General features: G+C 52.5%; 1 protein-coding gene across 2 annotated transcripts; it reads right to left on the bottom strand.

The window, feature by feature from the left end:
- Window positions 1-4,559: 4,559 nt before the first annotated feature.
- On the bottom strand, window positions 4,560-18,997 carry NT5C1A (5'-nucleotidase, cytosolic IA). Of its 2 annotated transcripts, XM_060140460.1 has the most exons (7): window positions 18,821-18,997; window positions 11,732-11,899; window positions 11,136-11,265; window positions 9,440-9,562; window positions 9,115-9,189; window positions 7,039-7,223; window positions 4,560-5,335 (listed from the first exon to the last, which is right to left on the bottom strand). In XM_060140460.1, exons 1-7 carry the CDS (start codon window positions 18,944-18,946, stop codon window positions 4,970-4,972), a joined length of 1,173 nt encoding a protein of 390 aa, XP_059996443.1. In that variant the 5' UTR covers window positions 18,947-18,997; the 3' UTR covers window positions 4,560-4,969. The 2 variants fall into 2 exon arrangements, with proteins under 2 accessions (XP_059996443.1, XP_059996444.1); XM_060140461.1 differs by lacking the exon at window positions 9,115-9,189.
- Between the last annotated feature and the right edge of the window lie 8,343 nt (window positions 18,998-27,340).

Raw genomic sequence — 27,340 nt, 5'->3', positions numbered from 1 at the left:
TAGGTTTTTCATCTTTCATGCCAACTCCAACCCACTGGTAGTAGCTGCCTGGAATGCTGGATTGAGAAGGATTCTGAGGTCAAGTCTGGGCTTAGCGTAGAAGATGGAACAGTGTCAGCAACCATGGTGGTAGGTAGGACCACTTCTACACTTGCCATTCCCTACACTGGCAGATTTCTCCGGATTCACAATTCCATAATGAGGGTATGCGTGTTTGTTGCTCACTCCCTAATACCACAAGAAAACTGTCATTCCAACTTTCACTGAAGTTTTCTCTCTCACTTGATCAGTAACTTCTGAGCCAGCTAAAGTCCTCACTGGGACCATCTTCTTGAAGAGCTTGTTCTTGTTTCCACAGAGAGCATATAGATGACTTGTTAGATCTGGGTCCTTAAGTCAACACGGGGCACTTCACTTCACCCAAAATTAATATTTACCTAAGGCCCATCCATCTACCAGCACTTATTACTTCTCAAGAGGCCCCTCAAAGGCAATGATGAGCTGAGAACTACATAGCCGTGCTGAGCAGAGGCCAGCCAGTTGGGCTCAGCCCTAGCCAGGGGTCCTGCTCCCTGCCCCTCACCCAGCAGCTTGGGAGAGCACACTAAAGTCAAATGTGTGCATCAAACATTCCAAATTACAACAGGCCACGGGTCACTTGAAAATAGTCAAACTTTGAAATCTTCAATCCTCAGATGCCAAGGGTCTGCTGGGTTTAGCATCAAGGCTCTCAGTTAGTGCCTGCCGTCCCTGACGATGCCTGCAGATGGGCACAGAGATGTCTTGTGCTGCCCCCTCTGCAAACAAGCCAGCCTCTACCTCCGAATGCTTAGGTGGATGTAAGCTGGACTCTCCCACTGAGGAGCAGGCCAGGGATGTTTGCCTTAACCCAGGGGTCAGCAAACTCTTTCTGCAAACAGCCAGAGAAATATTGGGTTGGCCATAAAGTTCGTTCGGTTTTTTCGCAGGATGGAAATGAAAAACCCAAACGAACTTTCTGGCTGACCCAATATTTCCAGCTCCTTGGCCTCTGTTGAAACAATTCGACTCCATTGCTATAGTTTGAAAGCTGAAGACAGATGTAAACAAATGGGCATGACTGTATTCCAATAAAGTTTCTTTGCAAAAACGTGGTGGGCTATATTTGACCAAGGAGCTTTGCTTGCCAAACCCAGCATTAACCCAATAAGAACTGGGTTCTACAGAACTTGGGGTTGTCTGGAGGTGCTTTAGAATATCTGCAAATGTTTGGCCCTAGTTTAAATTCCTCCTAGCTATTTAGAAAGCTACAACAAAGATGTACCCTCTCGAGTCTATCATAGTATATTAACATGCAGGGGGTCAACACGTTAACAGACTGTCAAGGGAACGCCATTGCTATGAAGCTTCTCTTGCTACGTCTATGCACCTATGGGCCGTATGGCAAAAGAGTTAAGGGCCTGAGTCCCAGCATCAGACAGACATGAGCTTGAGTCCTCCCACTGCCACTTACCAGCTGTGTGACTTTGGGCACTTACTTAATCTCTCTAAGCCAGCACGGCCAGGGGACCCCCAAACAGAGTGGACACTGGCCATCATGCTGGCATAGACTCCCAGAGCCCCTTTTTGCTGGATCGTGAGAAGACGAAGGGGCCAGGGCAGCTGAGGCCATGGGGAGGGGGAAGGCAGGGGCTCAGGCCAGCGCTATTTGCAACCGTTATGGAGGCATTTCAATATTTTAATCGCCACTTTAGCTGGACTGGTGCACACCAGTTGAGTATCATCATAATGCTGGATCCAGCTTGGATTTACACTTCTTGCTGGTTTCAACTTCTTCTGCTACATCCCCATCATTCTGATTGGGCTCTCAGAAAGCAGAGAGGGCTATTTTGCAGTGACCTTGGCAATCTCAGTGCATAGTAACAGGGCTTCTGTTTTGCTAAGTGGCAGTTTCCACTGGGTCTGGGACTTGGCTGGCAAGAATTTCCTGGGACGTGCTCTGCAGGCGCTGTTGGGGTGCCGTGCTTTGGGCTCCAGGGGTTCTGCATGTCGGGAGCTGTGGCTCCCCGGGCCCAGTGCTGCAGTCCATGGCTGGGCCTGGGGCTTTGGTGCCCGCGCGGCTTTTTAATTTGCTTGCTGATACAATAAGCGATGTTCTCCCCAGGACATCTCCTCATCCCTTGAAACAATCAGAAGGTGTGTCTGGCAGCTGTCTAAGCCTGCCCCCAGGACTTCTGGCTTTTTATTCCAGACACTGAAAGCTTTCTTCCAGGCCTGAAATGCTCTTTTATGGTTTCAATAATAGAATTTGGACCCTAGTGTCTCTCATCGCTGAGGGCTGTCCAAGTCTATTAACAGTGCTCCAGTGAAATACACAGCTTTTACGGTGCCTTATCTTGCTGCTTCCCACATCACGCTTTCCTGCTTCCCGAGAGACCTGGAAGAATCAGGGGTGTTTATGGTGAGGCCCTGGGGGCAGGACCTCTTGGTCTCAGCACCCCTCGGTGCATCTTAATTAGATGACATCCGGTGCTGCCCTCGCAGCGCGTGTGTCCACCCTGGTCACACAGCCTAGTGCCATGAAGTGAGCCTCGGCTGTGCCCAGCCTTGCAGGCTTCTCATGGCTACCAGCTGGCTCTGTGAGCCCTGGAGGCTCCCCCAAGGGGTGATTCTGACCCCAGAGGAAGGAGAAGCAGGCCTTTGTGTGGTTCGGCCAAGGTCAAGACTGACTGGGATTGAGTTCCTTCTCTCACTTCCTTTCGGTTTGCTGGAGGCTGTCCTTAGGTCTCACAGTATCTCTGGCTGGGCTGGGAGCTTCGGCAGAGGAAAGAGCTCCAAACCAGACCCTCTGCCCTGAGGCCTCCTCTGTTGGCCAGAAGGATCCTGGCTGTTGATGGCATGATCCTGTGCAAGGACATCCTCGTCACCTGCCCGTCCCCTGGCGGTGCCCAGACACCCAGCACAGCCTTGCCCTTCCTCCCCATGGCCAGCCTCTCAGCCGCTCCAGCACTGACAGGACAAGCCCAGCCCAGGACTCTCTTCTCACCCAAACTGTTGCTCATTTCCAGAACCACCTCAGTCTTCTGACTTTGTTCTCCCTCCTGCGTTATCTTTCTGACGTTACGATCCTGCCCTCCACTGCCCAGAACCTGTGCCCATTCAGACCCTGGGCTGAGTCCTCAAAAGGATAAAGGTCAGGCCTCATGTGGCCTGTCACCCCTTTTCCTGCCCCCAGAAGTGTTCCAGCTCCCCTGCACACACCTCCAATGACACCTTTGGCTTTCTTCATAAAGTGCTTGCTCACAGCTGGGATTCGCCCAGGAAGCTGGGCAATCAGTCCCCACCACTGACGTCTCCTCACCCCTTCTGGGTCTTCCTGAGGGACCAGCCTTTGGAGGTCCCACCCTCTCTCCGGAGAAAGCCAAGCTGGTCAGCAAAGGAGGAGGCTGACTCATCAAGCAGTGAGAGTTCTTCCCTGTAAGTGGTGACAAAGAGGCTGCAGGGGCTCCTGCAAGGATGGAGAGTTCACCAGTGCACCGCAGGGGGAGGTCACCTCATCCTGGAGTCCCTTTGACAGCATCCTAGTGACCAAGAGCTCGCTACCTCCAATCACAATCCCATAGCTGGAGAATCTTGCTAATGCACACTGCAGCTCCTTCCTCTCTAACCAGTCACTGCATCAGACCTGACCTCCCCACATTTCCTATATCACTCCAGGCAGGCCTTCCCTTGGGCTCAGCCTGGACCACCTCCCACTTCAGCCCCTAAGGTTTCTCTCCTTGCATTTGAGCTCACAACACTAAACACCAATTCTCCACCTCTTCCCCCCAGCAGGGCTACTTGGCAAGCAGAGCAGGACACAGTCACTGAGGGAGTGAGGGTTGAGGTGAGGGGGTTGATAGGCAGCAACAAATTAACTTTGGCTAAAAAGCAAAAGCAAAGGAAGCACTGAGCAGGCCTAGTAAAGCGCCTTCCCAGGGAGGGCCTGCAGTGCCCCCTGCTGGCCAGATGAGAGTCTGCATGCAGGTTAAATTCACTCCCTCCCTCCTTCCACAAACCCTGCACCTGGCAGCTGACCCTTGATGACTCAGATTAAGGCATCACAGGAAGTAGACAGGTCATCTCATCCAGTGGTTTCCAAACGTGTAAAATTATAGGGAAGGTTGCTGTGGACGATTGTGTGCCTTGCCCACTTGACAAAGGCCTCTAGGCTGAGGAGCCGGTAGGGGCCAAAATCCAGCCTATATCCTGCTAACCAAGCTGTGTGCCCCAGCGTGGTCTGGGTCAGCCCAGAGGAAGGGCCGTCTTTTCACAATTCATTCTAGAGACAGCGTCCTTCTATAATTTGTACAAAGGTACCATATATATCAGGAGAAGCCCTGGCTCAGAATCCTTCCTTCAAAGAGGGCAATCTTATAAAACCAAGCTTCTTTAGCTAAAGGAGAGTTTGAAAACCCCCTAAAAGGTGGGGAAGCTGACTCATCACGTAGTGAGAGTTCTCCCCTGGCAGTGGTGACAAAGGGGCTGCAGGGGCTCCTGCAAGGACGGAGAGTTCACCAGTGCACCGCATCCTTAGTCACCTCAAACTTAAAGTCGTGCACAATGCCAGGACAAAGTTGAGAAGCCAGATCCCATCTCTCTCAAAGCAGTGTTCTTTGTACTACACTGAGCTAGTTTTATAAGCTCCTCTTGAGGCATCCTGCTGCTCTGACCCTCTCACCCTTAGTCCCATCAACTTCCCCCTGAAACCCAGCTTTTCTGCACAGTCTTACTTTCTGAGCCAGGATCATGGCACAGTGTTTGCCCAAAAGGGGAGCTGGTGAGAATGCCGGACCAGTCTGCCTAATTTCCTACAAGTACCTCACTCACAGGGATGAGGGCGGACATGCAGAAGGGCAGAGAGGTGAGGAACTAGAAGTGTCCATTGGGCGACGTGTATGACATGGAGCCATGCCTGGAGCAACGTGGGTCAGCAAAGCTGGTGGTTCAGCTACGGTGCAGATGTGGTTTGCTTCGTGGGTGTGGTCCGCCGGGGTGTCTGCGCCACACCGTAAGGCACGTGAGCGGCCACTGTGCCCATCTCCTGAGCCCCAGCCACGTGGAACATCTGGTCATCAAAGAAGATATGTGGGCGGATCTTCTCCAGGAGGGGGCCCTTGGGCGCTCCCGCAAGGAACAGGGCCTCATCTGTCTCCAGGCCCCAGCTGCGCAGGGTCTTGAGAGCCCGGGCTCCAGAACTGGCTGCGCTGCGTGCCGTCACCAAGTAGGTGCGGATTGGACACTCCAGCCGCAGGCCCTTGGAGTAGAACTTCTTCTGCAGCCTACCCAGAGCCTCCAGAAAACCCTTTAAGGGGCCCTATGAGAAGGCAAAGGAACACTGTGAGCTCACCCATCTCCCAAACATTTGCCCCTCCGCTGCTGGGCGCCTACCTATAACACTAGGATCTTGCTGTTTGGGGTGGGAAAGCTTCTCAGGATCTCTAAATCTCTCAGTTCTGCTATGCCTGCTCGGGCCACTGCATGCATCAATTGGGCTGTAGGTCCCTATGGCAGTCTAGGTGTCCATACTGCTGTGACTGGCGATGTCTGCGTCAGAAAAACCATACCAGGGTTGTTACTATAGCAGCCCACCAGGTACATGGGTGTCTGTCCAGCAACTCTGTTAAGTGTGGCCTTCGTGCTCATCAGCAGGGAGGATATTGAGTATTTAGTAACTATGGCATGGGCACCCTTCAATCAGAATGGACTTTAGCTGCGACAGACAGACCCATGTGTCACTGCCCGATATCAACCCTGCCCCTGGGGCAGGTGAGTGGCTCAGGGTGTCGTGCTCCAGCTCTGTAGGGTCAGGGAAAGGATTTACTCTCTACAGTGCCTGGAGCAATGAAGCTTCATGAGGAGGTGTGAATAAAGAACCAGAGGATGATGAAGAAGAAAACTGTAACGCCGCTGGAAATCGGGAAAGGTGGGTTTCTAATCTTGGAGACCCCTCACTTGCTGGGTGACCTGGGGCAAGCAGTGGTCTCCTGGGGCTCTGCCTACCACTTAGTGGAAAAACGGTCCCGCTCTGGATTACCGAGGATTTCAGAGGGAACCAACAAGAGAGAAAATGAAACGATTACTCTGGAGTCAGAGCTGAAGCCTGCTGAGCTCTTGGAGAGACAGGCTTTGGGGGTTATTGAGCACCCAGATTTTTGTTAAAAGCACAGATAGGAGCTCCCTGGAGGGCTGGAGAATGCCAGTAGCTCCAACCCCAAGGAATTTCCACCAGCTCTAGGGCGTATTCTGCTCTCAGTGACACTCTGAGCAGTTTAAGGGTGAGTAAGGGTCTCTGAGCCCCTGGCCAAGGGATGGCTGGCAGGAGGTGTGAAGGGCTGGTGTGGCCCAAAGCAGATGGGCTGCCCAGACCCCACACTAGCTGGATCTCCTTGCCCCAGTGAAGGGCACCAGCCCAACTCTTCCTTTCCTTCAGTGAGGGAAGCAGGGACTTCTTGGGAGGATGGGATCCCTCTCAGAGGAGTGGGGGAATCTCTTAGAGGGGACAAGCGTTCCAGAGAGAGGATGGCAGCTTCAGAGAGAGAGCATGAGGCCTTCAGAGCGGGATGGGGACTTTAGAGATGGGATGGAGACCTCAGAAAGAGGATGGAGTCTTCAGAGAGGAGCCGGGAGCTTAGAGGGAGGATGGGGGTTTCAGGAAGGGGATAGAGACCTACACCTGAGTTTAGCCAAAAGGCCGAGAAGCGATGGGGATGGAGACCTCATAACGGAGCTGCAAAGAAGACGTAGGGGCTTCAGAGAGGGGCTTAGAGAGAGAATGTGGGCTTCAAAGCGGGGATGGGAATGCAGTGAGAGAGATGGGAGCTCAAAGAAGAGGCAGAAGCTCGCTGAGGGGACCCAGGGGTCAGGTGAGAGGGAGGAAGGCCGGAGGCCTAGGGAGGGGACCTGGCTGGATTCTGGGCTGAGCTTGGGGTTTGGTTCTGGGCTGGAGGTACCAGCCAAGGACAGGTTCTGGGGAGCTTCCTTGTTCCACTCAAGGGTTCTGGGGAGTGTGTGGAGCACCTGGGCCAAAGGTTTGTTCTCGTGGACCTTCTCATGCTCGAAGAACCTGTCCAGCCCGTGGGCCTTCACGATGCGTTCCGACTCATCTGAGAAGAGCACAGCATCCCCATCGAAGGCCACCCGCAGCTGACTCTGGGAGACAGCCACATCCCTGCTGGGGCTGAAGATGGTGGCGGCTGCGATCCCTGGGCAGAGAAAGGGAAGCATTGTCTGCCTTCGTCTAGGTAATAGGGCCCTGACACCTGCCTGGGGGCCAGGAGAGGGCTATCTCAGGCTATCCTTGCCCTGCTTGCCTCACCTAGGACTCAGGGGCCGGCTAATGAGGGCTAATATTCAGAATATTTCCAAAGGGGCCAGTAAGAATGGATAGTGGCTTTTGCTCTGAGCAGGACTCTGAAGGCCCCAGCCCATGCCAGGGTTTCCCTTTTAGCTGCTGCTTTGAGGGAAGGTCCGGGAGGTGTCCCAGGGAACAGGGGGCACTCAGAGGACTCAGGGCAGGAGCTATTTATCAATCGGCATGGGGGAATTTCAATACTTTAATATCTAGTAAGTTCATGCTGGTATGGACCAGACAAACATCAGTCCTGGATGGAAGGGCGAGTCCCCCAGGCCACCACTGTCCTTCCTGGAGCTCCTCACAGGCCCCTGATGTAGATCTACAGGGGGGCTGGGAAGGAGCCCCGACCCTGGCTGGGCCTCAGTTACTCTCTTGCTGTTGATTCTGGCAAGTCCCTCACCCTCTCTGGACCAAGATAAAATTAAGGGTGCTCAGCTCTGTCTGGGGCTGAGATTCTAGGCTGCAGTCTGTGGTGAGGTGGGTGTGGGCACCCCCTCAGTCTGCCGCCACAGTGGCACAGACTCTGGGCTTCTCCAGATGGACCAGTATGCCTGTTGGGAACCCTGACTCCAACTAGAACTCACTGGACAGCAAAGAGCGGTACCAGGAGGCTGGAGACTCAGGCAGTGGGCTCAGCCCATCCCCAATTCTTCACCTCTCCAAAGGCCATGTCAGCCCTGCTCTTTGGGAATCTAGGGTCGCAGGCCTGGACAGAGGCAGAGCTTTGGGAGGAAAGAGCAATGCCAGCCTCACCACAACTTCACTAGCCTGAGGATGTATAAGTAGGCCCAGGCCCTGGACATCAGGCCAGGAACCTTCTCAGCTTTGCCAGTGCTGATGATGAACCAGAACCACCGGACCTGGGGAAGGCCTGCCTCCTGACCATCCCCTGCTCCCTAGCCTGGGCTTAAATTATAGACATATAGAGGCACACATACGGACCAATGCCAAGACCCCAACCAGAGGGAGTGACATCTGTCTAGGGAAATGGCTTCCGCTTCCTGGTTAAAGAAAGTCTCTTGGAACCCCAAGCATCTCAGGGGAGTGAGGCATCAGCGGGAGAGAGGCCAGGCTTCCAGGCAGGAGACAGCATGAAAGAGGAAGAGGAAAGTAAACATATCGTTGGTTGATAAACAAACTTATGGTTACCAAAGGGGAAACACTGGGGGGAAGGATAAATCAGGAGCTTGGGATAACATACACACGCTACTATATATAAGATAGATAACCAACAAGGACCCACTGTATAGCACAGGGAAATCTACTCAATATTCTGTGATAACCTATATGAGAAAAGAATCTGAAAAAGAATGAATATATATATGTATAACTGAATCACTTTCCTGTACACTTGAAACTAACACAACATTGTAAATCAACTATACTCCAATAAAATGTCAAAATAAATAAGTAACAGTAGCGTTCAGCCTGAGGAGCCCTCTCGGGCAGTGGGGCAGTTCTTCCTCCCCTGTGAGCCTGTCTTCTTCCGTGAACAATAGGGAAACACACCTTGTCAGGAGACTATGCATACCATCCCCAAAACTGCCCCTTGAAAGACACACGCGCTTGCAGCTGTGTCTCTAACCTCACCTCAGCACTGGCCGGCCCGGGTGCTGGAATGCTGACCATTTCCCAGACTCTAGTGCTCAGGCTGGACTAGGTACTGATTTCCCTCCTCACTGGCCCAGAGAAGGACAGAGGCTGCCCATGGTCACACAGGAATTAGAACTCCTACTGACCTGGAAGATTCTTGGAAGGGAGTAGCTTTCTGGGCTGTAAGGAGGGTTCCCATGGAAACGGAAGGCTGGGTGATGCTGATGAGTAAAGGCATCTTAACAGGAGGTAGGGCAGGAGGTGGGACAGTGGAATAGATGGGCAATAAGTGAAATAGGTGAGGCCTTGTTCTCAGAGTTGACAGGACAGGTCATAGGAATTAAGGACGGTCCTCCCCTTCCAGTTACCATGGCAACCCTTAGAGCCTGCTCAGAGCTTTAGGACAAGGCTTCCCATCTCTGAGACCCCTTAGGCAGACTCCCCACACTCTCCTTCCCCAGTTTGACTCACCTTCATCGATGGCTTCCTGCACTTTTTCTGCATCAGCCGACAAATAGAGATTGGTGTGATAGGCCTTGAGGTAGCAGATGGGGCTGTTCCCGCCTGTCATGCAGAACCTCTCAATGGTCAGGTCTGGAGAGGAGGTAGAGAGTACCCAGGTGATGCCTGGGTCAACCCTCAGGGCCTCAGAGTGGTCCCTCCGTGTTCAATGGACGCCATCTTGGCTCTGAGTGGTGGTGGGGCAGCAGAGTGATTCTCTGAGTGATTTTAGGCCAGCGTTCCCCCTCTCTGAGATCCTCCATTCTTCGACCATGAAATGGGGATGATCACATCTCTGGAGGAGTTGCCTGGCTCACAGTAATATCCCCTTTCAGGGGATCACAGTACTACAAAAGTAGGTCCCAGCCTCGTGGCTCGTGGCCCCACCTGGTCATAGCTGACTGGATAGGGGTAGGCACCTGACTCAAGCTGGGCCAATGAGATTCCCTCCCAGCCTGGGCTGAGAGTCACCTAGTACCTATGTCTGTGCAGGTTGTAAAACTTTGCTTGCTGTTAAATGGCTGCTGCTCTGAGCCCACTGAGTTACCCCATCACTACCCCAGCCCCTCACACAGGAGGGTCCACAGTGGAAGGGCACAGCAGGGGTCCTTCAGGACTCTGCCCCAGTACCACAGGTGGTGTCTCTCCTGATTCCTCGGTACTTATGTCACAAGGTGGTTAAATATTTTGAACATCACCCCTGCTCCTAACAATTTGAAATTAGGATTTAAAAATGCCAACTGGCCTCTCTTGGTTGCTGAAAACAAGGAACAAGGACTTGTAAACTTGTCAGTTTGGGCCATATTCATGAAAAGCAGAGAAACTTAGTTTGCAGAAAGAGAAAAAGAGACAGAAAAAAAAGAAAAAAAAAGGAACAGATTTGCTGAGAGAAGCAGAAATAAGGGCTCATGTGGTCCAGAGAGAAAAAAAAGCCCTGGAGAGATTGCCAGCACTGGGATTCAGGCCTTTGTGGGCCCAATTTCACTTCCTTCCCTGTGGTTCCAAGAGGCACACCTGTAACCTAATAAGAAATCATTTTCGGGAATTCCCTGGCAGTCTAGTGGTTAAGACTCCACGCTTCCACATAGGGGGCACAGGTTCAATCCCTGGTCAGGGAACTAAGATCCCGCATGCCTTGCGGCACAGCCAAAAAAAAAAAAAAATCATTTTCTTCAGCTGAAAGGTCTGGCTCTGGAGGGTCTATTACTTTCAAACAAGAGTTTGGACTAAGACACAAAGTCCCTTCACTCTGACGACTGCACCTGCCTCCGCCAGCAGACTTTAAGGCCTGTCAGCCCCCTTGCAGAGAGAGAAACTGAGGCACAGGGGCAGCAAGTGCCCTGCCCAATCACATAGGGAGTGGGGCCTGTGCGGCGATGTGCTGGAGCCGGCTTGTACCAGCTTGCAAGAGCCGAACGTTAAGCATCCAGGGACTTGTGGAGCCAGTTAGACTGTTCAACTGTTGGTAGCTTGACATCAGCCATGGTGGGACTATTTACACCCTGAATACGGCAATGCCACACAAGCAGGCTACACAAAAGGGCCTGTTTACCAACACCCCTCTGAGCTCGAGGTTCCAGTGGGTTTACCTGCACCCTGCAGAGGTGTGACCCCAACCCCGGGTGTCCGGTAGGGGTCATGTCACGGCCAAAGCCCTCATGCTCACCATAGTGGTTGATGCTGTTGATGAGACGGACGCCCACTTGAGCGTGGTTGTTGGTCACGAGGACGATGTCGAAGACGTCCTCGCTCTCAGGGTACAGCTCCCGCAGCCGCCTGTTCACAGCCTCCAGAGCCTGGATGGGAGAGTGGACCCTCGGGCTCAGACCCCCAGGGACTGATGCCTGGAGTTGGTAGCCAGGGTTGGAGAGGAGGGGTGAGTTGGGATCCAACACGGGGAGGAGACGGGAGGTCTGGGGCCAGGCTCAGGGTGAGGCCAGTGGACGCGGGCTATCTCCTCCTAGTCTCTGCCACTGTGCGCGTTGATTATTGCCCAGGGGTGCCTCACTAAAAGGGTGAGTGGGGGTCGAAATCCAGCTCAGGTTCCATGCACTAAGCTGGTTACCTGGAGTGGGGTTGCATTAGTCCAGAGGATGGGGTGGCCTCTTCTTCCCACAATGGCTGTCCACTTGCCAAGCTATGCTCCTGTGTGGTGGCATCTGCCCAGAGGGGACCCCTTTTCCTTACTCATACACCCATGGGAGTGCTTTTCTCTAACGCCCATGAAGGCACCGTATGGCCAGTGGTGGAACTGCCCCTTACCTTCACGAAGGGGAAGGCCGGCCCAGGGCTGAAGGGCTCGTTCTCGTGTTCCAGCTGGTAACGCACGTACTCCTCCACACCCTGCTCCGTGTAGATCCGTTGCTCCTCGTCCATGCGGAACAGAGCTCGGGAAGACACAGCAATGGTGACTGCATTCTGAGGCTTGGGCTGCAGGGGCGCAGGAGAAGGGGTTGACTCTCAGATTCTCTTGAGGCAGGTCTCAGGGACAGGGAGAAGACACAGGTCCAGCCTCTGCCCTAAGGAGCTCAGCCTTGGGCAGGGGCAGACCTAGATCAGGATCCCCTCTGCAGGACCCAACTGGGGGCTGAGGGAGTTGATGGCTCCCCACGGAGGAGGACAATCAGATGGGAGGCATATGCCCTCAGGGAGTTTGCGATCTAGCCAGCCATCTGGACTCGAGAGAAAAATGAATACAGTGTATGTAGTCAAAGTATGACAGATGCTCAAGACGGTCTCCAGATGGCTTCCATTATAAAATGGGAGCTACATGCCCTTAGGAAGAAGCGGTGCCCAGAAACATGACAATTATATAAGAACTTCTATCTCCAGCCCAAATCTTTCTCCTGAGCTCCAGACTCATATATCTAACTGCCCCAGTTGACTAATAGACACTCAAACTCATCATGCCCAAGGCTGAATTCCCAGTATTCTCTCCACCCCCAAACCTGGTCCCCTCCCCGCTTTCCTCATCTCAACGCTTGGCACCACCAACTACTCATCACCTAGACCAGAAGCCCGGAAGTCAACCGCAAGTCTTCCCTCTTCCTTCACCCCCTTCCCTCCATCAATCAGTCACCAAAACCTGCCAACTCTACTAGAATCCATCCACTTCTTTCTGTCTTCCCTACCATGGTCCGGCCCATCACCATCTCTCATTCCCTCCAATACGTGGTCCACAGTGTTGTCAGGGGATTGTTCCCAAATTCAGATCTGATCATGCCCCGCCTCCCCCTTCAGTGGTACCCACCCTTCTCACACTTGGATCGGCAGCCTTGAGTATGGAGTAGGAAGCCCTTCATGACAGACCCTACCTCTGTCTCCACTGTCACCTTCCCATTACCCCGTTTTGCTCAATCTGACTTTCTCATGTCTAAGCACACCTCCCCCCTACCTTCTCTGAGCCTTCGCACATGACGTTTCCTCTGCCTCATGTGCTCTTCCCCTGACTGCCCTTCCAGCTAACTTCCATCCAGCCTTCAGGTCTCAAACTACAAGTCACCTCTAGGAAGCCTTCCCTTACCCCTAGTCATGGGCTTGCTACCTCTCCTAAGGATTTCCTTTGTGGTAAAATTAAACACTAAATTATAATTACTTATTTAACTATTTCTATTTCTAGACAGAGCTCTAGAAGCAGGAACCATGCTTAAGTTCTCAGGGAACAGGAACCAGGACTATCCTGTTCATATATTGTATCTGTAGTGCTCAGAACTGTGCTTAGCACATAGTAGGTGCTCAGTAAATATTTAATGTCTCTGAACTTTTAAGCAATATAGTTTAATGGGAGGCAGTATTTGCCATGACAAATTTAACATGAACTAGAAACTCCAGTGCAGTGCCCTCCTCTGTTCAAATTGCTTGAAATATAGTAAATGCTCAGAGAATATTGTTTTGGTTGATGCAAATTTGACAAACATTTACTAGTTCTTTGTGCCAAGCAACTGGGCTCTGCCTGAGAATGATACTGGTAGGGATTTGGCCCCTGCCCTCAGAGTCACAGGCTGGTAGGGGAGAAAGACAGGTAAACAGAGAAGCAAAGGGGACTGAAATGAGTGCTCAAACCAGGTGAAAGCAAAGTCTCGATGACAAGCGTTCAGAGCAAGTTGTCATAGGACAGGAGGCGTTTCAGCAAAGCCTTGAAGGAGGAGTGGGGCGAAGGAAGGCATGAGGAGGTGTGCACATACGCCGTGCCTTCACAAAGGTGAACAGAGCTCTGTGCATGGGAGCAGAGTGTAGTTGAGCCCAGAAGAGTAGGCAGGTGCTAGATTGCAGAAGGCCTTTTTCAGGGGCCTGGGAGGGCCTCCGAACTCCTTTGGCACCTCCAGCAGAATGGGGAGAGAGGAATGCCACCACAGGCAGCAGCTGGACCCTTCATAATCCCTGGGGTCCCCAAGGGACTCACAGACACCCAGAGAGTCCCACCACATCTCTGTGACTTGAGCGATCCTGGGACTATGATTCCCACTTTACAGATGAGGAAACAGGGACTCAAGTTGGGGGCAAGACTCATAAATGGACCTTGCATGCTGGCCTGCTCCTTACAGCCCGCAGGTCACGCACTCAACCCCGTTTCTCCTCTCTGGAGTCCAGCCTGGGTCCCAATCAGTTGACAACACTGAGTGATGACCATGTGACAGGCACTGTGCTGGGGACATGGCAGGGATCACACAGTTGTGATCCCTGCCCACGTGGAGCTTATGATCTATCCCCAAGGCAGAGATCTGTGCATGCTTTAGAAGAGCACTGTCCAATAGACCTTTCTGTGATAATGGAAACGTCCAGTGCTCTCCGTGTGGCTGCATGTGGCTAGGGAGCCACCTGAAATATGGTCAGTGAGACAGAGGAACTGAATCTTTAATTGTATTGAATTTTAAGTTTAATCAATTTAAATTTAAGTGGCCATGAATGGCTAGTGGCTAATGAAGCTTTAGAACCTCCAGGTAGGAAGAGAAGACCAGAGTCCCCAAACTCAGGAGATGGACCTCAGTTTGCCTTTGACTTTTATCCCAACCAAGACAGTGTGTGGGCCCAGCAGGGTGAGTATAAGGCATTGGCAGGACAGGTGCCTGTCCTCTGGGGCTCAGCCCAGTAACTCTCCCAGCTGCCAACCGCCCCCAAGTGTCTGTGTGTTCTTGGGCTGGGTACCTCCCAAACCCCTCAGCCACCGTGAGCCTTCAGGGAAGGAAGGTAAAAATGAAAGAAAAGGGGTGATAGACGGATGGCCAGGGATGGGAAGGGTATGGTTGGGGGCGTGGGGAGGCCCGCTCTCATAAACCCAGGAAGCCTGTTGGCCTTCAGGGCAAGGGCAGAGAATGCCTCGCCCCCTGGGCTTACTGCCCCAGGGCCAGGCCCAACACCCCTTCAAGGACAGGGAGCCAGCTACCCTCCAGCTTGTTCGGGCAGGTTCCCAAGCCGGAGGCTCCAGCTCAGGCAGCCAGCCAAGGTCTCGCTCGTCACTTTCTGTCCCACAGTCCCTGCCAAACTGCTATGTTCTGGGTCTCCTCCGGCTGACCGGCCCAGACCCCATCCCATCCCATCCCACCTCTGGCCACTGCAAAAAAAATATCCCAGCTGCCTTGGTCCCAGGAGTCTCCACTTCCTTCTTTTACAGATGGGGAAATAGGCCCAGAGAGGGGCAGAGTATTACTCTTGGTCACCCAGCAAAGTCAAGGAAGAGCCAGGATAAGATCCCAAGTCTCTGGCCTCCAGCCTGGCCTCTGTCCACACAGCAGCACCCTACCCCCGTACGCCCCTCCTCAATCACTCGCAGAAGACCCCAACCCCTGCTACTTCAGGTACTTCCCTGGGACTCTCCTCACACCCCAGCCCTCCCTTTTCAGATCTGGGAGAATTGGTGAGGGGTACCATGCCCTCAGAGCGAGGTTTCTCAGGGCAGGGCTCTCTTTACTCCCAGAATGGAGGGCCCCAGGGCAAGGACCCTGCTTCCCTGCTCAGCCTGCTCTGACTCTGTACAAGTGAGGAGAAGTCTAAGGGCCTAGTGGGCATGAGCCGCTGTGGGAAATATGGAATGCCAGCTGGGAGAGAGAAGCAGCCTGTCTGGGCTCCAGGCGGAGCTGAAGGAACAAGTGAAAGGGGCTGGTCGGAGCTGGGGAGAAGCCAAGCACTAAGACACCCCCTTGGACCTCGCTGCAGAGGGAGGCCACCCCGTCCCGTGATGTCAGGTGCATCTAGAGACAGTTCCTCCAGAAATCAGAAAGAAGTCCAGATGCCAGACTGAAGCTTGGGTCAGAGAGACCCCCTACCCCAGACCAGGAACTCAGCCTGGGAACACCGGGCTCCAGGGAGCCAAGGTGCTGCCAGCTCTCCCTGTCTTTCACTGGAGTGGGGGGGGATTGGGGGGTTCAGCTGATTACTCCTGCTTGGGGGACAGGAATGGAGGGATAAAGGGGGGCAGTCCAGCCCCACCCAGCCTGCCTGAGGAGCTCTCACTGAGGCCAAAGTGATTTTGCCTGTTGGGCCCAAGATAGGAACATAGCCAAAAGCTGTTATTTCTAGAAGGACTTAGAGTGAGAAAGGCTGCCGGAGGAGAGAGGAACAAAACAGGTTTGGACTGAGGAAGTCCTCTGACCTCATGAGGTGAGGGCCTCCTATAGGCCTTTGGGGGTTAAATATTTCACTCAGTCCTGGGGATGAGAATAAGCCTAGGCCAGGCCCTGATGGGGCCCAGGAGGCCCAAAGCCCCCAGAATAGCTTGTAGGGGGGAGGGGTTTCTGCAGGAAGGAGTAGGGACCAGGAAGCCACCAGCCTCCTTGCCTCCCAGAGAACAGTGAGGGCCAGGGGCTGACCGAGAGGTCATAACTGACGACTGGGCCTGAGCTCCCCGGGTTCCTTGGTGATTGGGGAGGAAACAGATTGGTGTGCTCCACTCACCACCCTAGTTCCCAATGTCCATCCCCTCCTTTCCATCCCACAGCTTCCTCCCCAGGCAGGGACCAGCCTCCTCACTGATCTGCCTGCTACCAGACACACCCTCTCCAATCCATCCACCAACACAGCCTCAGAGTGACCTTTCTAAAATGAAAATGGACCGAGTTAATCCCTTGCTGAAAAGTCCTGCCATAGCTCCATAATGGTTTTCATACTTTTTTTAAAAGTAGGTTGACATTTTATGCAAACGAACTCTTGCAAGGAGCCCCAATATGTAAAGCACATAGTACCATATTTTATTGGTATAAATTTATACCATAAATTCAAATGTATTACATATTCACGCTATATTTATTATCATGTCAACCAATGAATACAGGAGACCAGTGTGGATTTAAGCTTCATCATCTAGTCAGTTTGTTTCTGTTTCAGTTTGTCGGTTTTTGCACAGCATTGAGAAAGCCCTGATTCACACCAATAAGTGGTTGCAAACGGTAAAAGCCTTTTTTTTTAAGGTTTGTTTTTGTTTTTTTTTTTAATTTATCTTATTTATTTATTTTTGGCTGCATTGGGTCTTCATTGCTGCACGCAGGCTTTCTCTAGTGGCGGCGAGCAGGGGTTACTCTTAGTTGCAGTGCACGGGCTTCTCATTGCAGTGGCTTCTCTTGTTGTGGAGCATGGGCTCTAGGTGCACAGGCTTCAGTAGTTGCAGCATGTGGGCTCAGTAGCTGTGGCATGCGGGCTCTAGAGCACAGGCTCAGTAGTTGCTGCGCACGGGCTTAGTTGCTCCGTGGCATGTGGGACCTTCCTGGGCCAGGGCTTGAACCCATGTGTGCTGCATTGGCAGGCAGATTCTTAACCACTGCGCCACCAGGGAAGCCCCAGGTAAAAGGCTTTTTTTGTTTTGTTCTGTTTTAAACTACAACCCTCAGGAGACTCAGCAACGATTGTCAGCAATCTCAAGATACTCTTCTATTAAAACCGATCACAGGAAATGCTTTATTCTGAGGTTTGCTAAAACGGTAATCAACCTGTATGTAGCATAAGTTAATATGTTGGCAGTCTCCAAGGTGCTAAAATGTCCAACAACACATTTGAGTAAGTTGAGTTTTATCACCTATTTTTACTTGTGTAAAACATAGTTTGAGGAAGAAAGAAAATGAATTGGCTTCACATGTGGGTAGACCTCCTGAAACATGGGGCTTCATGGAACCTAGTTTTAAGACCCCTAACCCCACTGAATAAGGTTCAGACTCCTTAATGTGGCATTCAAGGCCCTCTGTGGGTCTCTGGCATCACTTCAACTCTTCTCCTTCAGATCCTGCATCCTCTCAGTTTCAAAGACATCAGTCATGCTTTTTGCCCAGCCTGTTTCCCTCTCTGCCTGGGAAAGTCCACCTACTCAGGCTTTAAAATCAGCTCAAATGCCACCTCTAAAAGACTTCCTGAGTTGGCAGTCACTCCCGCCTCTATGCTCCCACTGCTAGGGTCTTTCACCTGAGCACTCACCATGTCCAGGGTCTCTGTGAGCTCAGTCTAATTCATTCTCAATCCGCACTGCTGGGCAGGCCTGGAGGTGCTCTGGGGGAATGACTGTTGACAGGGTGGGCCTTATGGGAAGGGTCTCAGGCTGGAGCTCTTTGGAGGATGCTCTGAGCCAGCTTCGATCCTCTATCCCCTTCCCAAGCTCTGAGATCTGGGAGGCTGGAGTGAGCAAGGCCCAGGGACCAACGAGGGCATCATGAATCTGTCCAATGGGGAGACGAGCTCCCTCCTCTGTGTGAATCCCCAAGGGATGAGACGACCACTGAGGTCGCAGAGATGTCGATGCCAGCGAAGGCTCCCCTGTGAGGCGAGCAGAGCCCGGAGCTGGGGAGCAGAGTCCAGCGTCGGGATCCCAGAACCAGGGACGCAGAGCCCCTAAACGCAGAGAGCAGATTCCAGGGCAGCTCCCTCCTCTTCTTAAGACGCGGGGAACCCGGCACCCCGAGCCCAAGGCGCAGGACCTTGACTCAGACCCCAAACGCAGAGGTTCGGGTCCGGAGCCCGGTGCCCAGATGGCAGAAACCGGAGCGCACAGCAAGGAGCCGGGTTTTCAGAGTCGCGTTACCTGAGCCCGGGGCGCTTCCGCAGGCGCCGCTAACCGGCTTTGCCAACAAATGCTGTCCGCTCGCCCCAGGCTGCCCGCAAGGGGAGGGGCTGGGCCGCGGCCTGGAGCTGGGCCCTGATGACAGCATGACGGAGGGGGATCCTGGCGTGGAACACGAGACCCGGGATAAGAAAAACACCAGAGCAGAGCTCCAAAAATAAACCCGAGCCCGTGCCAACGGCCTGGCGCATTCTGGTGCCGAGGAACTGCGTCCCTTCTCGGAGGGGCACCACGGGTCCTTCTCCAGAGGGCTGACGACCCCCTCTCCGGTGACCCGCCCCCTGCCCTCCCTCATACCCATGCCCTGCTTTTACCGATTTGGGTTTCTTCTTGGGCGCGAGGTTGTCGTGGAAAGTCTTGGCTTCCTCCCAGCGCGGGGCCGCGGCGGTCCCTGCCCCCGTCGCGGGCTCGCGGGGCTCCCGGGGCTCCCCAGGCTCCATGCTCGGCTCTGATCTGGCCCAGCCGGAGCAGGCGGCTGCGGAGAGCGGAGCCGGCGGGGCTGGGCTGCGGGAGGGAGGCGCGTCCCAGGCGTGAGAAGGGGGCGGGCAGCGGTGGAAAGTGCGCGTGCGGGCCGGCCGGAGGGCGGGATGGGGGGGGGGCCGCTGGGGTGCTCAGCTCTCCCTGTCGGCAGCCGGTGCGTTGCTGCTGTTGCTGGTGGATCTGTATTTCAGGACAGCTGCGCTCTCCTTCCCCGACCGCCCCACGCCCGAAATGGGGGGTGGGGGCGGTTGGACCCTCGGGCTCGCAGGAGGAGGGGGCCTAAGCCGGGCCTGCGGGCTGCTGCGGGTTCGGGATTGCGGGGATAGTGTTCTTCGATGAGCTATTCGGCACCGAGAGAAGGGGAGACCTGCCGACTTTTTCCCCCGGGGTGGTGATCCACAAAGGAAAAAATGCAAAGCTAGCCGCCCCCACAAAACAAAGCTAGCCCCCGTCTTTCCCCTCTGATGCCAGGACAGTGGGACCCTGAGCGGCGTCCTCTTCCCTCAAACCCTAGTCTGTTCCGCAGAGAGGGAGGAGGTGGTGGATGGACAGCTCCATCCACGAGCAGGAGCCTGCTCCTAGCTGGAGGCACAGCGGAGGGCCCAGCCGGGAAGCTCTTCCCCACCAAGGCGGAGGGGCCCTTGAAGTCGGTGGCGAGACCAGGCTCCCCTTGGCCTGGCCGGGGACCCAGAGAGACTCCCGGGGACCCCGGTTCCTGCTAGCCCCTTGATGGCCAGCAGGGGGCGCACACTCCCAGGTACCACCTGCTGAGCTTGGTTAGTTATACGCCATGAAGTGGCTGGATTGAAAGAGGATAGAAAAGGAGCCTAGGAACCCAAGAGTCTTGGACCAACATCCTGGAGTTCTAGGGCATTGCCCTCCTTGGTGCAGACCCCGAGGTGCAGACATTAATGCCCCTCATTCCAAGGCACAGGCTAGGAAGCAGACAAGGGGCATCTCTGTGTGTGTCTAGAAGTGTGCAAAGGTGGCTGGGAGCAGCAAGAGAAAATACTGGCTTAGCCTGGTGGACGTCTGACTGGGATGGGGTACAGAATGGAGGGGTCTGCCCAGCCTCCATCATGACCTGGGAGGAACCAACCAAACCTTGCATGGGAGAAAAGGAGAAATAATCATAACAGAAAGTTTTAGGATTGGGGGAAGTATGTTTAGACTTGTCCTTCTCCAGGCTTGGTAGATTGTTTCCACAGATGGCCTCAAACTCTCTCCCATCCTGCTTGCTCTTTGGCAATGTGACTTGGACACTTCTCCCATCCAGAGGTGGAGCTGAATCTGAGTTGACCCAGCGTCTTGCTTTGACTAATAGAATGCTGTAGAAGTGATGCTGTGTGATTTCTAAGCTTAAGCCTTAAGAGACTTTGCAGCTTCCATTTTTGCCCTCTTGAGAGCCAGCTACTATGTAAAGGAGTCTGGAAAGGCCACATGGAGAGGCAGAGAGGCCCTGGAGGATAAGAAGCCAGTGGAGAAAGGTGGTTTCCCAGGCAACTGTCAGCATCACTTGCCAGACATATGAGTGAGGTCATCTTACTGCTCCAGCCCCAGCCCAGCTCCTAGTGCGGTGCAGCAGGAGGAGTGACCACAGACAGCACATAAAGTAGCAAAACCTCCCCGCTGAGCCCAGGCAACCCAAAGAATTATGAAAAATGATACGTTTTTATCGTTTTAAGCATTACATTTTGGGGTGGCTTGTTACACAGCTGTAAATAATGAAACTCTAGGAAGGGGTCAATTATTCTCAGGTGCCTCATGGAGGAGGCAGAGGAGGAGGTCACCAGGGAGAATGTATAGAGTTATTTGGATGGCAGTGAGCACCTGACCCAAAGGTGAACCATCCCCATGCTGTCCAGTGACCTTTGACCTGGGTAGTAGCCTGGGTTGAAAAGATGATCTGTGCCAAAGATTCCTCTTTCTCAGGAATTTAGAATTGGGAAACAGGGGCTGGATAGTCAACTGTAAGAACAGAAGCCAAGGATGCTGCGAAATACAGTTGGCTTCCAAGAGGCCTGGATGGGCCTTAGCCAGCTGCAGTTACGTGCAACATAAATCTAAGAGGGAGCAGAAACTCTGTGAGCAGAATGAGCCCATCAGCATAAAGATGGAAAAGGGTTTCTGCAGAGGGCAGCAGAGACCCCATGAAAGAGAAACCGTGCTGCCCTGAGAGGGAGCTGCTTCTGGTCCTGATAGCTTCCCAAGTCCTAGCTGAAGCCTGGCTATAATGCCCATCTCTAAATTTCCATGAGATTCTCCACATTGCTTCAACGAATGCCCCTCAGAAAGGTGGTGGCTATTGGATTTGCTTGACTAGCAACTTTTCCCACCCTCTCCTCCTAGTAACAGGCCCTGCCTCCCTGGTCACAGGAATAGGCATGCGATGCTGCCCAGTCATATAACTCTATTTCCCTGGACACAGTGACTGAGCCGCAACGGGGATGCGACCTCAGCTGCACCGGACTCTTGTACAGGGATGCTGGGAGATTTGGGCTCTGTCTTCTCTGGGGTTATTAATCTGGGACAATGTGAGCTGAGACCCATCTTTCCCTGTGGCAGGAGAAGCCCATCTGAAGAGGACTCAGGATCCCCGCACCTGAACTGCTCCCCCCGTGGGCTGGTGTTCAGCAAGACCAGGGGTGGAAGCCACCTCCTCCATGAAGCCTCCCTTCATCCTTTACCTGTTCTCCTCCCCTTCTCCTCCCCTACCTCCTGGCCCCCCCAGGCAAGACCCTCCCCTCCTCTGAGGCCCAGAGCTCAAGGTTTGTTACCTCCCTTTTCACATCTAGATTTGGATTCCCTCCCATGGATGAGGAAGCACTATAAGCAGTGGCCTTGAAGTTAGGAGACCTGAGTTCAGGTCGCAGCCTTACCATCCATTCTCTGAGCCTTCATTTCCTGTCTTTTTTTTCTTTTTTATTAACAGAGACTTAAATGTGTGTTCAACTCAGCTGACAGGGAATCACATGGGAAGCTCTTTGGTTACTATGATGGACTGTGTACACATGAAGGGCCAATTGTTTGAGGTCTGGGAGGGCTTCACAGAGGAGGAGATCATTGAGACAGGGGTACGGGCGGCCCAGAGAGGGGCAATGGCTTGCGCACAGGCACAGAGGCCTAAGAGATCCCTTAGGGAAACAGAGGGCAATTCAGGGTGACTCAAGTGCAGGAGGGGGAGGTGGGGCTTAGAGCAGAGGTCAGCAGGGGACAGATCATGCAGGGCTGTGAGGGACTTCGAAGGGGCTTATTATACTGAGGGAAGAAGGGGGGCATTGGAGAGCTGACATAGTCAGATGGTGCTTTAGGAAGATCACTCTGGTTCCTTAGGGGCAGACGGTCCAGAGGGCAAACTTGAAAGCGGAAGCTGGACTGACCTGTGACCTCCAGACAGGCAGGAACTAGACTCCCTTTCCCCTCAGTGTAGTTTCAGCTGCAAGTAGCAGGCACCCCCCCCCAGCCCCCCACCCCCAGCCGCACCAGTTCTCAGGCTTCTGAGTCACCTCCTTAGGTTCATGGTTGCCCTGAGGCCAGGTCAGCCTTATTCCTCTATCCTAATTGCTTCCTGTCAAGGGAGCTGGCCCCCTCCAAGCGTCCTTGAGAAAACCCTTGCAAAAGTAATTGAGCGTTTCAGGAGGAAGCAGGCACCTCCAGCTGCCACTGCACCTGCCCCCCACCCCCACCCCGTCTCGCGCCCTGCCCCGCCCCGGACTCCCTGCGAAGAACAGCTCTTCTCTGGCTTCAGGGGGGCGCTCTGAGAAAAACACTTCACCACTAATTCCCATCCTCACCCCACCACATTTGGGTCAGTGTAGGGTGTCTCAGGGCTCTGGGCTCTTGTGAATGGTGGAACAGTGTCTGCAGCACACAATACCCTTGACCAGGGCAGATAGAGGCTGAGATCCAGGCTGGCTGCCACTTGCCAAGCTGTGCATCGTGGCATGACAAGGCTGTATTTGTTAAGAAAAGGGGTATATTTTTCTCATTAGCCCAAAGGTGTCATCCACTGGCCGAGCTGAATGCTCATGGGACTGTTACACTCAAAGGGGCACCTTTTCCTAATTCGTGCAAAGAGCCCCAGATGGACTACTGGTAATCCTGGCTCTCAGCCTCTCTCCCCGCTGCCCACTATCTACTCATTTGGGCTCTCACCATGCCTTCCACTGGACACAAGGAGAAACTGAGTCCAAGGTCTCCTGCCACTAGCTCCCTTATGGGGGAACTGCTCTGCCCACAGACCCCGCAAATCAGTTCTGGTCTGGCCATCGATGAATGGACCACGGGCTCCTACCAAAAGCTAATCAGATTCTTTCTCTTGAGAACTGGATTAAGAGACACAGAAGGGAATTGTCAGTCGCTGGTGAGTCTGGATACAGAGTTGGAGATGCAGCCACTTTGTGCTGGGAAACCATGGATGTCTGAAGAGAAATTAAGAAGAGAGCACAGATGTGAATGCTGCCAAAGGGATGACCTGAGTTCAGGTCGCAGCCTTACCATCCATTCTCTGAGCCTTCATTTCCTGTCTTTTCCACAGGCCCAGAGACGAGAGGACAGAGGCCCCATTGACAGTCCCAGTTCTCCTGAGGCCCAGACATTCTTGAATTTCCATCTCTAGGGTCCCTTGTAATATGCTCACCCCTTTCTCTGAACTAGCTCGTGTGGGTCTCTTGTTCCACGTAACCTAGAACAAGGACCTCAGCCCCAAGGAGGATGCTGAGGTTCCCCCACTGTGTGAGCTCCCTCAGGCCTCTTCTCCCCGTTTCCCCTCACCCCAGCCCTATCTCAGCTTAGGGAAGAGAAGGAGCTCTCGGTAAGGTCACACCTTTTATTCACTGTCAGTGAAAAAAAAAAAAAATACACCGCACAGCACAGGGTTGAACACTGAGGACATTCACTGCAGGCACAGCCTGGAGCAGCACATCTGAAGGGGACAGGGGGCCACGCTGGAGAAGGAGTTGGGAGGCCCCCTTCTGCCACCCAGCCTCCCTTGCTTCTCCAGGCCTCCACCCTCCTGCAGCCTCCACCAAAGCAGGAAGGGCCATACACCCTGGAGGTCCAGTCCTGCCCCCAACACTCTGGCAAAGGTAAAAGAAAATGCTGAAAAGTTCAGGAAAAAAATTCCATATTTTTCTGAGACTTTTCAATTGCATATTTGAATTATTTTTCTTCAAAACGGATGAATAAAATATGTAAGAAATGTATTCATGCCCCCACAGTGATCTCTAAAGTCAGCACAAAGCCTCACCCAGGGTGGATCTTCAGGAAATATTTGTTGCTTTAGTAAATTTTTGTGTAAAAATATTTAGTGTCAGCTTTCTACCCTGCCCAGCTTCTTCTCTTCTCTCTCTTTCCCTTCTCTCCCCTCTCCTCCTTCTCTCTCTTTGCAGCAGGATGAATTTCTACCTCTAGGGACTCTGCCATTATCAGGAAAAGATTCAATGCCTTTGCTTATGGGCTTCCTGTTCCTTAACTTTTGATTTAAACATAAGTCATATAATCTTGAGTACAGCTCAGAAGACTAGAGTGGCCATCTGAAGTTGCCCTTGGTGGTGACTTTTAGAGATAAGAAATAAGGGTCCCCCTTCAATTAGCCCAAAAGGATGAATAAAGACAGAATACAGTTAGAAGGCAGATTTGGGGACGTTGTAATTCACAGAGTTGCTGCAAGAAGATACAGAACTTCAAAAGAAAGTTTGGATATTTCAGCATTTTAACTGTCTGTATATTTTTGTATCTAGGCGAGTCATATTTCAGTCTCTGCTAACCCTGTGCTCTGTGGCAAGTCCCTCTTAGCTGGGGCAGGGATCGGAGGCCTGCCTCTCTTCTCAAGGCAGGGCCGGTGCTCTACCACAGGAATTCCTAAGCACACAGTCCCTGGGGACATCCAGGAGCAAGTGGGAGCAAGGTCTGGCCCGCCTGTGGCCCTTCCCATCAGCAAGATGGTGGTCCCAGCTCCCAGCCTGGCATTATGTGTTCACACTGCTGAGATGTCTGAGAATCTTTGGCCTGACCATCAAATATCACCCATGGGTATATGTCCAGAAGCTTGGAGTGATCAAACATGCCGTCATGGGTAGGACTTGCCCACCATCTAGGAAAAAACAAAACAGTTCTCTCAGGGAGGAAGATAATAAAGACAGTGAAAGATGCTTTCCGAGTTGAGTCAGAGGTCTCCTAGGACAGCACTGACCTGTTAGCAGAGCTGCCCAGAAATAGAAAATAAGACGCTTGAAAATGTGGGGACTTCAATCGAGCTCCTATTTCTTTATGGAAGACCACAGCCTCAGAAACTTCTTAGCAGGAAGCTTGTAAAAGACCAAAACCAACTTAGCTTGTCCTACAGTCAATCTCTGTACAACTCAGAGTCAGAGGAATGAGCAGGGAAGACGCTCTGAAGGGAAGAAACCCTTGTAGAGTCCTGGGTTCAAGTCTCGGCACTGTGCCACCTCCTGACTGTGATCTTGCACAGGGAACTCTACTCTGTGCCTCAGCTTCCACATCTGGAGAAATGGAATGAAAATTCCTATTTCCCTAGGCTGTGAGGATAGAATGAGAGGGGTCCATACAAGCCTTCGAAAGCCATGAAGTTCTGTGTGATTGTGAGTTAGGTTAGAGTCAACGTTGGGGGGACAGGAACCCCACTTTGTAAAAGCCTTCTATTGGAAGTCTCAGCTGAGCTGGGCTGTTGAGTCCCTATGTACCTCTGGTGTTGACTGACAGCACAAGACACACTTAATGGCCAGCTCCTGAGAGCAATGAAACATCCCTTGAGACATTACTGGATAAAAACTTGCTGCTTACTGCCCAAGGATGTGAATTCCCCAGTCTTACCATGTGGCTGGTCATTGGCAGGATAAAGAGGGTGGCAACCCAGCGGACTTGCCACCCCTAAGGGCAGCAAGAAGGAAAGTCTAATAGAATTTGAGACCACAGGTCAGCATCCCCAAGAGTTTCCACCTGCAGAGAGGGAGGACAGGTGAGCACTCAAAAGTAAAAGGTATGCTGCATCTCTTTCCTGAAGATACAACCCCACGCCCCCCAACCCAGCAATCATTCCCAGCTCCCACCCTGGGCTGACAGCACCTGTGTACTAGACTATTTTCACCAGCAGTTCAAGAGAAAATCCACTGTCACTGCACTTTGAAGTTAATTTCTGATTACAAGCACAGGAGAAAGTAAAGTGAAAGACTTGATGAAGAAGCAAGATTAATTTTCTGGCATTCAAAGCATGCAGCTGTATAGCTCATGGATCCAAAATTGGAAAGCAGACATTGGAAAGCAAAGCCAGTGCACTTGGAAGATGATGAACTACCTGGTGGACTTAGGATTTGGGGTTAGAAAAAGCCTTTCAATGGAGCATGCCCAGCACATTTTTAGGCATTTGGCCCATACATGCAGCCTGGCAGCCAAAACAGCGGCCGGCTGGTCCTCGTCTTCTAGCTCCGTCTGCTTCTGTAGCGGTGAAAGAATAAGCCCATTCTCAAACTAGACCAAATCCAGATGTGGGAACTACACTTGTCTCACTCTTGGCAAACCTTGTGTTCTCTGTTTCTGAAGTCAGCACCTAACCAGAATAAGTGCACAGCAGAGACGTGCTCACTGAATTGAAAAAGATCATTAAAAAGGAAGCAGCAGAAACTGCTGACTGTGACAGCTCAGGACTTAGCCTGATAAGAAAAACTGTCATCTGGTAAATTGAGTGATATTGTCTCTCTTTTTTCTCAGTTCTTTTTTCCCCCTGAAAATTAGCATTTTCTGTATTCATTTAATCATTTTACAAGAAACCAAGTAATATAAAGTATGTTTTAATATCCTCAACTAATAAAGTGATTTTAGCTCTTTTAAAGGGTCCTAAAAATATAGATATTACATAAATTTCAATTTTTCTTAAAATTCCCCCTGACATGGTTCCTAGACTTCCAAACACTTTTCATTTCGTCCTTCTGCAGCTCTGTGTGGAGCTGAGCAGAAAGATTTAATAGTTCCTCTCAAACTAACCAGCCGCACCGCACCCTCTGCTCACCTGTGCTCAACATGCCTGTCTGAGACCCTGACCACTAACTACCCTACGAGCTGCCGGAGGGCACAGAATGAGTCTTGTAAACTACCATAGCCTTAGCACCTAGAGGTGCCTGGCGCTGAACAGGTGCTCAATAAATGTTAGCTGAAGAAAGGACTGAATGAACACTCCAAAGGCTGGGGCCAGAGGGGCCAGGTAGAGTCGTGGGGGCAGGACACAGACCACCTTTAAGGGATCTGGGTCCTCAGCAAAGGACAGACCCAATTTGGCCCTTTAACCGGGGTCTGTGGGACCACATCCTATAAAGCACAATCCCAGGAAGAACAGAATT

This window comes from Lagenorhynchus albirostris, chromosome 2 (assembly GCF_949774975.1).
Source record: "Lagenorhynchus albirostris chromosome 2, mLagAlb1.1, whole genome shotgun sequence".
NCBI lineage: Eukaryota > Metazoa > Chordata > Mammalia > Artiodactyla > Delphinidae > Lagenorhynchus > Lagenorhynchus albirostris.
The sequence above is the reverse complement of the archived record's forward strand: the minus strand, read 5'-3'. Positions and strand labels throughout refer to the sequence as shown.